General features: G+C 39.2%; 1 protein-coding gene across 1 annotated transcript in view; it reads right to left on the bottom strand.

Annotated features, from left to right (window-relative positions):
* Positions 1–2,110: 2,110 nt before the first annotated feature.
* Positions 2,111–11,616, bottom strand: part of LOC104960713 (N-terminal EF-hand calcium-binding protein 1-like) — a gene marked incomplete at its 3' end in the record, with an annotated part of 14,018 nt that continues 4,512 nt past the window's right edge. The window contains exons 4-8 of the mRNA XM_010788866.1: positions 10,085–10,209; positions 8,279–8,358; positions 5,498–5,551; positions 2,686–2,798; positions 2,111–2,188 (exon numbers count right to left, since the gene is read on the bottom strand). Coding sequence (XP_010787168.1) covers positions 2,111–2,188; positions 2,686–2,798; positions 5,498–5,551; positions 8,279–8,358; positions 10,085–10,209 — 450 coding nt within the window. The remainder of the gene's footprint in view (positions 2,189–2,685; positions 2,799–5,497; positions 5,552–8,278; positions 8,359–10,084; positions 10,210–11,616) is intronic.

The raw sequence follows: 11,616 nt of genomic DNA, 5'->3' as shown, positions 1-11,616 counted from the left end.
TCTTCAATAAAATAATTAAAACTTGTTCTGTTCTACTTGAAAAAAACATTTCTGTTGAAATGTCATGTTTTTTTGTTTAATTTTGCATCGAATATTTCCAAAACTCCCCAGCTTAGCTTCCCATGGAAACTTTGAGCCCCTTTGCAACCCTACTCCCAGCATGGTAAATCGTCACATGTTCACGTCTTGCCGTGATACCGGGTTGGTCAAATGACAGTGAGTGTTTTCACCAGAAAAAGGGGCAGGGTCACGAGGGAAAATACTCTAATCTATATCTAAAAAACACTTATCAAATAAAACCTTAAAACTTAAAGTCAGTGACAGAATATCTTTTGGGGTTAACTGGCTTGGAAATGCAAAAGAAATGCAATTCTTTCAATACTTTTTAAGAAGACGAAGGTTTATATCAATCTCCAGCAACATTGTTCCCTTGATTGTCCTGCATTGCCTACTCAATTTAAAAATAAGATCTTATCAAATCAGTTTCTAGGTAGTAAAAAGATCAGAAACTCAATGACCTCCAAAATGTATGGGTTTCCTCCAGGAGAAATCTGCCTGTGGAAATCCAATTTCTCTTATTCCCAAACCGGATTATGGTAAACGTCTTTCCCATATGATGTTTGAAAAATCTGATCCAGTTCCTTAAGATGCACGGGAATCCAGGGTCTCAGTTTCAGCATTTAAAGGTAATGTTATGGCCTTAGAAATAGCCCAAAAGTTAAATTGAGCAAAACTCTTGAATATCGTAGTGATGACAGGTCCTTAATGTGAGATAGAGCCGCAAATCCTTAAAGAATTCAGACTGTGTTCCATGTGGCTTAAAATCCCATTTTCTTACCACCGAAGGAATAATTGGACGTTTTGTTGAGAAATGAGCAGTTTGGCGCTGAAATGAAAGCAGAGTTGAGGAGGCTAGATGGATGGATTGGAATCGCTATAAACTCATATAATACGGTTTTTCGTGTCATTAAACCATGACCAGAAGCTCCTACAGCTAACTTTGAATAAATTGTATCTTAAAACATTTAAACCATAATGAAAAACCCAATCCTTAAGCTAATTTTAACTATTGTAGTTACAATAAAGATAGTTACTTTAGTTTCTGTCAGTCGGTGAGTCCAGACTGAAATCAATTATTAACAGTTGACTTTGACTTCCATCAGCCGGTCAACATTTGAACTACAACCAAATATATTCCCAGGGTTTAGTCTGCACCGGGTAACAGGAGCGCTGCGCCCTCATAGAAAAATGCAGATTTTCCCCGTCAAATGTTATAGTGATGCCAGAAAACAATATTTCTGTTCCTCAAAAACGGTATAATTACTTCAGAAATGAGAGTATCAAACGGCAGAGAGACAGCTTTGTTTTTACGGAGAATAATTGCACTGAAACTGAGATTTCTGAGTTTGTTTTCCTTTTTTCTGTAGAGGAAGTAAAGAAACCATAACTGGTGTATTTGTTGTTTGAGGTGCAATATATGACTCAGCAGCTTTAAGACATGAAGATTATATCCCGCTTCGCTCTGATGCATTAGTTTCACCATCAAGTGGGCAGGGCCCTAATTTTGACCGGAAGTGCCTTCATGCAATATCTTTTTAGAAAAACCCCTATATTCCCATATGTACCTTATGTGCTAATGATCAAATGATAGCATGCTAACCCACCAAACAAGTGCTACTGCTACCTGCCTTCCTTGTGAACCTCATTGTGAGACAGATGAAGCGCATAACCATTTACTAATGCAGCCATCTCAGGCAAACTAACCCTAACCCAAATTCACCAGTTTTGGTATCCCTCTGAAAGGTAAAAGTGGTGTTGGACGTTTAATATGTAGGTGCTGGTGTAGGATAGTTGGGGTTATTAAAACAATATTACATACAATTACATAGATCTTAATTAATACCCTTGGGGATATTCAGTAAGGGAAAATCTGTTATTGCAGCATAAGAGTTAACGAGTAAACATGAAAATAACCGTATGTTTCGAATAACAAGGTTTGGACCACACACACACACACACACACACACACACACACACACACACACACACACACACACACACACACACACACACACACACACACACACACACACACACACACACTACTGACCTCATCCAGGAGATACGGTCCTGCCAGAACTCATACATTATGTAACACAGCTTTCCCGGGAGCTTCTGAACGGACACGCTGACAGCAGGATGGAGAAGAAAGTAGAGTGGGGCAAGTGGAAAACACAAAGACAAAAAGAGTTTACACTCAGCAAAACATAAAGTGTTTAAACCTTCAGGAGGTATCAGTAAGTCAGAACAAGGCAAGGGGCAAAGCTTTTTGCAGCACAGCAGCAGACGGCATCAAAGAGAAAATTAGCTCTATTTCAGTAATTAGGTTAGTGACAGTGGGAAAATATTAAGTGGTTATTAAAACAATTTCATTAATTTTTTATCAAGCTGCTCACAGTCTGGGGTCTGCCAAAAGCTGCTATTATAGTCGAGGAGCATAAACGATACAATGCTAATGGAAACGTTTCAGTAACAGCAGCTTTCAATCCATTTTCCTCAGTTTACTCAGTTGTCAAGTCCAACCCCTGATTCAACCTTTCCTCAATTTTCTAAATGCTACCTCAGCAGTAGAGCCTGGCACAATTTGTAAAATATATATTGCGTTGTCTGAAAACAAGCACTCACTGCAGGTTGTCAGAGTGGGCTGCGGTGGCCTCCATGTAGCTATTCAGAACTTTCCGGAAGTTGTCAAGCTCTTCATCTGACACCGACATTTGCCTCTGAACAAGCAGGATGTTCTGTTGGAAACGAGACAGGATAGAGAGATGGGAAAATGATGAGATGATGCAACGGCTGTCAAGAACAACATGTTTCTCTGTGTGTGTGTGTGTGTGTGTGTGTGTGTGTGTGTGTGTGTGTGTGTGTGTGTGTGTGTGACAGTAGGCTCACATTACCCCCTGAGGTAAAGGTGTGTTGATATAATGTCAAGATGGATACTTTTGAATCATTTGATAAGAAACTGATTATACTTTCCTAAGGGTAAATACTGTATCTCACTCAAATTAACAGCAGATGAGATATAAATAACTAAACATTACATCACTTGGTATTGCTCTCATTTAAAAGCACTCTGGTAGTACATTCAGTTTTGTTAGTCAATGTATCTGTGTGAGTAAAACGTAACCACTAACATAAAGTAGGTACATTCAAGGACTTCTTGAACGCTATGAACAACGTAACGGTTTCCTAACAGATGGCTGAGGATACTTGCACTATATTAAATGCGTTGCCATGACCCCTGATCAGTGTTGTCAGATCAGTTTTTGAACTTAAGTAAGTCGTTTTTTTCACACTGTTTCTTGAAGTTTACCAGCAAACCTAACTTATCATCTAAATATACCATGAAAATGTGTCATAAAACACCTGCTTTCCATATCAGTCCACAGACCTCCTGACAGAAGAAAAAAATAAAGTGCTTTGAAATAGTTTTTCTCCCTTTATTGATTCATGTGCCCATCTAACGAGCCACATCTCCCAGACTGGCAGTGATTCAGCGTCCTCGCATCAACCTGCTGCCCTCTCTTCTTCTTTTCTCAACAATTCCATACAAGAGTGAGTCACCCCTGCAACCAGTAGGAAGTAGAACGCGTCTTATGGCTTATCTTTTATTGGCACTGTTTCCACAGACTTGGATCTGCCCTAAAAAGGTTAGTTATCTTCATTACAACGAGGCACTTTTTTGGTTGTATGTGCCATGTAGGTTACATTTTGATAAATCAATCTCTAAAGATCTCTTGAAATTTTCAACTTTCTACCAAAACATGTTGTTTGTAAAAAGTGGATGTTAGGGTCAATCGCTTCGTGGCAGAAACTTTGTAGGCATATCTTTCCCAACTTTATCAAACAAAAATCTGCTGGAGCTTTTTGTAACAAGTAGAGTCTCTTTTCTTTTTAATATTTGTTTGGATTGGGCACTATATACTTACTATACAGTCTTAAAAAGACAAAAAAGCAATGCCTTTTCTATGATTTTCCTTCTTTTCAACCGGTTTAATAACGTAAAACCGACAATCAATTTACTATTCCTGTAGTATAACTGTCACACCTAACAATAGGTTACTGGCACTCTCACCTCTCATTTCCATCACTCAAGTGTATCATGAGTCAGCATTTTCTTTAGCCTGTGTGCGTCCACTCAGACCAAATTGTATTTACTCTCTCGTTTCTCAAGGTGAGCCTGTTGAACACAAACTGGCCCTTTTGCTTTGAAGCTTGTCAAATATTGATTTTAATAGACGCAATGAGCATAAATGTGCCCAAAAACATAACACGTTGGTATAATTTGATTTTGAGAAAGAAACAGACATGATGCTTGAGATTTAAAATAGGGAGGTAAACAAACTGGATGATAAAATGCCCTTTTTTCAGAGAGAATAAATTGCTCAGTGCAGATGAAAATTGTTTTTAAATGATATGCTGTCAGTTTTTTGGAACATACTGTCAACATACTGTCAATACTGGAGGTGTACACAATCAGAATGATTATATACGGGGTGTTAATGGAGTAGGACCACATGGTAAATATGTAATTAAGGGGGGGTTATATATGGGGATATACTTTGAATACAATTATACTTTTATCTTATCAGTGTCAAAGTGACATCGCCTCAACTATGTCTTTCCACTCTTTGTAATTTATAAAGACACATGCACCGATTATGTTGAAAAAAGGAGAAAGGGCTAAGTATGATGGCTTTAAAAAAAGCAAAATAATCATTAACATAACATTATTATGTGAGTTCTTTCTATGTTTCTACTCTCCTTGATTTGCAGTCAGGCACAATCATTGCAATCAAACCACAATACATTCAGACAAAGATAGGGTTGTTCTTTATAATAACTCAGACAGAGAAGTGTTTGATTGCTATGAAATTCTGTCTGTTAAATGTTAATGTGGCTTATAAGGACACAAAAAAACTCCATCAGCAACAGTCGCTGTTTTCAGTGTGTGTGTGGCTATGCAACATTTATGAACCTGTAAAATGTCAACTTAACATTTAGTGTTGTAATGACTGGCTTTTTACATTTAATTATACCTGTGAGTGTGAGCCTTTAGTAAGTTATTCTTTACCTCAATATGTACTGTTCATAGTTATACTGTGAATGTTTGCACATTCAGCTCTTCATTTTAAATCAGATATAATGTCAAAATGTTTTACTTTATAATTATAGCAAATATATAGTTTATAAATTATTAATAAGGCTTTTTTGGCAGTACTTGCTTTTATCTTTTATTTTCTCTTACTTTATCCAACACAAAGGCAAATTCCCTGTGTGTGAAAACCCTCTGGCCATGACATCTGTAATCTGATTGTTATGACAACAAATGATACTACTGGACCATGACATCTGCTCAATAATACCTGCTACATTTAGTCACTGCTTCTTTACTCCGGTCACTATTCCAGGAGATATTCTTATATCAGTTTGGACTTACAGATTTGTATGTGCTGGCCAGCGTATCCTCTTTGAGTGGCTCCAACTTTGGACCCTGAAACAAGAAGGTACATATGAATGATGCAGGAGACGTTGTTGGCTCTGTTACATTCAGGAAAGAAAGGTCAGTGGTGCCATGAGTATAAGCATATTTCTTTATAAAACATTTTATTCTATCTGATTTTAAGGTTGCCATGGAGTTCACTTTGTGGTGGTATTATCCTTTTAACTTTACAATGGCAATTTTAGGTTTTAAACTCCTTTGTTATGCTTTGACTGCCTGATTTGATCAAGATGGACATAAGGAAATTGTCAAATAATCAATTTACTAAGCAGACAAATGCAAATTAAATTAAATGATGAATACATTAGATGTGTAACGAATCCTATTGTTTTTCTCTCTTTATGTGCCATTTTAAAACAAACCCAATTAGTTTGTTTGTTCATTTAATATACAAAGCAGAACAACCATGTGCAGTCCTCTTTGTGTAACATTTTTCTTAATGCCTCCAGGTTCCCCCTGTATTATAATGTCAAATCTATTGATTGTGAGTAATTCCCTCAGGCAAAAATCTCCAGAGCGGCAATAAGGGCTCAAAATGTCTGTGAGAGAGCCCTCAGGCAATTGACGATTTGACACAGCCCTAAACATTTACAGACTGACAGGAACCCGCCTCAAAGTCTGCGAGTCTGTCAGTGTGGACATTGAAATTGAGCCAGGGACTCACATGTAGGCAAGGCTAGACCAGCGACTTTAACAAAGCATGGAGGAGCCTTGGACACACACACCCACCCACCCACACACACACACACACACACACACACACACACACACCCAACAACACACACACACACACACACACACACACACACACACACACACACACACACACCCACACACACACACACACACAACACACCACACACCACACAACACACACACAGCACACACACACACACACACACACACACACACACACACACACACACACACACACACACACACACACACACCTATTTGTTAGCGACTACAAGTTTAATTTAAGCATATTTCACTTCTATTGCATTGAATGATTACCTGAAACAAGGAGGCTATGTTTGTCAGCGGGATTGCAGAAAAAGTACTGGCCTGTTTTTTTAATGAAACTTAATTGAAGGATGAAACATGGGCCACGAAATAACCTATTACATTTTTCTCTTGCTCTTTTATATAATATCTGATGAGTTAATGCGTGAGATTCAACATTTTTCAAAGGCCGTTGTGCAAGAAATATTCCCTAAGGGGCTATAAAGGTTATATCCATTCATTCAATAATGCCATTGTATTCCTTATAGTAAAAGGAGGGTAATGGAATGATGGCATGATGTCAGCCAGAGCCACACTAAAGAAAGGAGATTAAAGAAAAACAAGAGAAAAAATTATTATTCACCACACGTGATTTATTTATTTCAAACATCCTTAGGCTATCCACACGACCAGTCTTCAAACTTATGATTTAATGAAAAATGAAACACAGGGAATACAATAAAACCGAATTAGTTTTGCATCCTGAAGGTTAGGTTCTTGTGTATCTATGTTTGTACACAGAGAACATAACCTTTAAGGAAAAAAAACGAATTCTGTCGAATTTTAGAGAGAAGAGAAGGAAGCGAGATGGACGGAAGGTGTGTGTGATGGTGGTGACGTTGAAGTGTGGGGATGGATATTGCACCCCGCACATCCTGCAGATTATGAATTGCTTTGAAATTGCACTCTGAGTCCCCGTTGGTTGGCAGAAGCAAGGGCTGGAGAGAGAAACAATGCTTTGTGAGAGATTCAAAGGGGAGGAAGAATGAACATCAAAAGATGGGAATAACGGGAGTTAATAAAGAACAGAACAGACAGAGAGAAAGGAGATCGAGCAGAAGAGGTTGCAGGAGAGTGTGATAGAGGATTTGAGACCTTGTAGCAAGAATGGAATGAGAAATACGAGGTTTTTACATGTTGTAAATGCACCCTGCTCTTTTGTTCGCTACAAACCAATATGAATTATCCTGGCAGTGCAAATTTGAGTGTACAATATTGGATCTAGTTGATGTATCTAAACAACTGAAAATACATAAAAAGGTCTGTGCAAAGAGGCTGTCGTTTCTATCACAGCTGAAAGCATTCAAGCACTAAGCTGACACCTTTTCACAAGTAAACATTGAACCATTGAAGTGAAACCCATGTGTCCATCCATGTGTTTGTAGCTGTGTAGTCAACACATTAATACATATGTGCCTGTTCAAAATGCTAATGCATTACTATTTACTTGCATATTCTCTGCATCATTTATACTGCAAAATTGTCTTATACATTTTTCAATGAACTGGCATGGCTATGAACTTGCTATGAACACATAGCCTGTGGAAAATCCCTGTCCCACTCCCACCTCCCTCTACCTGCTCCCAGTGCCAATTCTAGAGTCTGTGGGGCCCCGAGGCAAACATTCACCTGTGGGGCCCTCGAACCAGCTTATCATCACCACGCACAGCCGACAGCACACCCCCCCTCCACCCCCCGAGCGGAGCAAGGCAACGAAGAAGCAGCATTTTACGGCGCGCTATGCATGGGGCCGCCTTGAGGGGGTTACCCGACATGTTGTTGCAGTAAATTAAAGGGTGTTTCATGTTGTCGTTGCTGTGGACCTTCTTAATCTCCCTTCTTTGGGGGGCCCCTTCTGGTCCGGGGCCTAACCTGTCAGATTTCATTTGTATCCTTCTTCCAAATAAATTATTTAGAAAAAAAATATTTTCCCACCTGACACTCCAGCTTATCCAGCAGCAGCTGCAGCCTGTTGACTTGAGAGCACCAGTTCTCTCCATCTTCCATGCACACACCTGTAGACAAAACAGTACTAAATCATCAGAATGACCAACAGCAATGTAAATGTGTTAATATTCCATTGATATCAAGAGATCAGCCATTTCCAAACAGATGGACATCAGCTGACAAGGGCAGAGAAAAGAGAGCAATACTAACTTGTAGAAATGTATCTTACACATATCATCTCTCATACAGTTGCAATAAAAAGTATGTGAACCCTTTGGAACTGCCTGGATTTCTGCATAAATTGGTCATAAAATGTGTTCTGATCTTCATCTAAGTCACAACAATAGACAAACACAGTCTGCTTAAGCTAAAACCACACAAACAATTATATGTTTTTATGTTTTTATTGAACACACCATGTAAATATTCACAGTGCAGGGTGGAAAAAGTATGTGAACCCTTGGATTTAATAACTGGTTGACCCTCCTTTGGCAGCAATAACCTCAACCAAACGTTTCCTATAGTTGCATATCAGACCTGCACAACGGTCAGGAGGAATTTTGGACCATTCCTCTTTACAAAACTGTTTCAGTTCAGCAATATTCTTGGGATGTCTGGTGAGAATCGCTCTCTTGAGGTCATGCCACAGCATCTCAATTGGGTTGAGGTCAGGACTCTGACTGGGCCACTCCAGAAGGCGTATTTTCTTCTGTTGAAGCCATTCTGTTGTTGATTTACTTCTGTGCTTTGGGTCGTTGTCCTGTTGCATCACCCATCTTCTGTTGAGCTTCAATTGGTGGACAGATGGCCTTAAGTTCTCCCGCAAAATGTCTTGATAAACTTGAGAATTCATTTTTCCGTCGATGATGGCAATCTGTCCAGGCCCTGAGGCAGCAAAGCAGCCCCAAACCATGATGCTCCCTCCACCATACTTCACAGTTGGGATGAGGTTTTGATGTTGGTGTGCTGTGCCTTTTTTTCTCCACACATAGCGTTGTGTGTTCCTTCCAAACAACTCAACTTTGGTTTCATCTGTCCACAGAATATTTTGCCAGTAGTGCTGTGGAACATCCAGGTGCTCTTTTGCAAACTTCAAACGTGCAGCAATGTTTTTTCTGGACAGCAGTGGCTTCCTCCATTTTATGACCGACTTATGCAGAAATCCAGGTCATTCCAAAGGGTTCACATACTTTTTCTTGCAACTGTATAGAGAAATCAAAAGCCTTAGGAGTCAGAACAAAATATATTGTGAAAAAATATATATATATACTGTATGTATAATAATTTGTTATTTGACAGTAAGGGTTCACTCTTGTTTCCCTTCAGGCTCAATATATGATGCTATGTCTATCAACAAAAGTAAGAAGAATAAATTAAGCTTAACATTAAAGAATTGTCTTTAGGAAAAAAACGCCATCTCATTTCGAGTTGGCGTTTTAAAAGAAACTGTGATTTCTTCATGATAAAAATGTACACTGAAGTTTACTTGGAGTCAATCCCACATAAACCATCCTGCTGCCAGACATTCTTGCTATAAAGTAGTTGGCAGCACATGCCCTATTTACTCTTGTTGGAGGAATGTGTTAAAACAAATACAATCTCCAAGGAAATTATTATGTTTTTAGTAAAAAAAAAGGGCTGAAGTTGAAGACAGGCAAATGAGAAATGACGGACAATGTCTCAACTAATTTCTCAAATAAAATGTTAAGGAGATAAGTAAGCTTTAGGTTATGAGGGATTTGTTGAGGTAGATTATTAAAGAAAAGTTGTAATATTATGTAATATTCCTCTTACCGGTGGTCAGGATGTTGGAGCAGGGATCTGAGGGGGACATGGAGAGGTTATTTTGGAACCTGCGACCACACCGCCTGCCATTCCTTTGAACTGCTGTCAGCTCCGGGGCCTTTACCTCTCTCCTGCTATGACACAGTGGAGACCCAGGCAGACAAACATCAGAGAGAGAGACAGCATCTGTCGGTGGGGTACGTGGACAAAATAAACCAAGAAGAAGATTTGGCAGACCCAGGTAGTCACACAGGAATGGAAATGGAATTATTGATAAAAGATATATAGAAGGTAAGGAGCAAGGTATGGAAGGATGCATTTATTCATCAATAATTGATAAAAGTCAACACTGAGGTTAATGTCTCAGAGAAAGAGAGATTTAAGAAAGTGGGATAGGCCCCTGCACTTACACAATCAAATATTCACACACACACATTAGTTTGTTCTTGTTAGTGTGCATCTTTCTACCTCCTTTTCTTGTGTTATTGCCTGTGTGTGTGTGTGTGTGTGTGTGTGTGCGTGTGCGCACAGCGTCACGTTGACAGCACAGAGGGAGCACATTGCTAGGAGGTTCTCATGCTGAGAACAGCCTGGCGCCCAAAGGCCACTGCAACAGCCTTACATCCACAGCAGGGAGGCAGAGGAGAGAAATAAGCAGTTTGTCGCCATCTCAATGCACCATGTCTCTTATTCAGCCCCACCTAACACACTCTTTCTCTTTCCATAGTCTATACCCAGTATAGATCTTAATATTTGTGGCCAAAAAAGATCCTCATCATGCCTTTCATTACGCCCCCTCTGTCCTTTTTTCCCCTATTCATCTTAGACATTCTGCGCCATTCTGGCATTCATTTCATTTTTGTATTCATCTTTATTGGCCATCCCTTTCTCCATGACTCACTTGTTCTGTATTTCAATGCCACCAATATCATCTTTTCTCATACTGCTTCCCTTCTGCCTGCCCCAGTCCATTCTAAATAATTCACCTTGGCTATAATCACTACATTATTTCCAATAATACCAGAGTGCTACCCAGAGGGGAGAGAGGGGAGCTGACACAGTGGAACAGACAAACTCAGCTGCAAGCTGTCAAATAAGGTAGCAACAGAAAGTATCCTTGCTATTTCAAATGTAAGTCAGTTGAAAGCCATTTGTTATGACATTGACCTGGGGAAAGATAGCTTTTACTCATTAAATGTCGTTGATGGATTGTTTCTCTTTGAGCATCCTCTGCATTGAATTGATTGAAGTATTGCATCAAAGAATTGCTGAGGTCTCTGATGAACCACAATGCTCAGAATAAAACCCAGTGTTTCCATTGCAACAATAAGTAGAATTGGTGAGATCAATTTAAAGTTTAGTTTTTTGTTCCATTAGCTCTTTTTACATTTAAATGAAAGCACTAGGCTCTTTGACATTACTATTGAATTTCAAGCAGTCTGCCTATTAGTGAGGCAACTGTTTGAATTACTGCTAGAAAGTAGCAGATAACAAGTGCTGTGTTAAAAAGGAGGGTGTCCATTATCATCTGGTTGATCAAT

The sequence above is a fragment of the Notothenia coriiceps genome, unplaced genomic scaffold (genome assembly GCF_000735185.1).
Source record: "Notothenia coriiceps isolate Sejong01 unplaced genomic scaffold, NC01 NC01_scaffold00032251, whole genome shotgun sequence".
Taxonomy (NCBI): Eukaryota; Metazoa; Chordata; class Actinopteri; order Perciformes; family Nototheniidae; genus Notothenia; species Notothenia coriiceps.
Note: the sequence above shows the minus strand (reverse complement) of the source record. Positions and strands in the feature narration are given on the sequence as shown.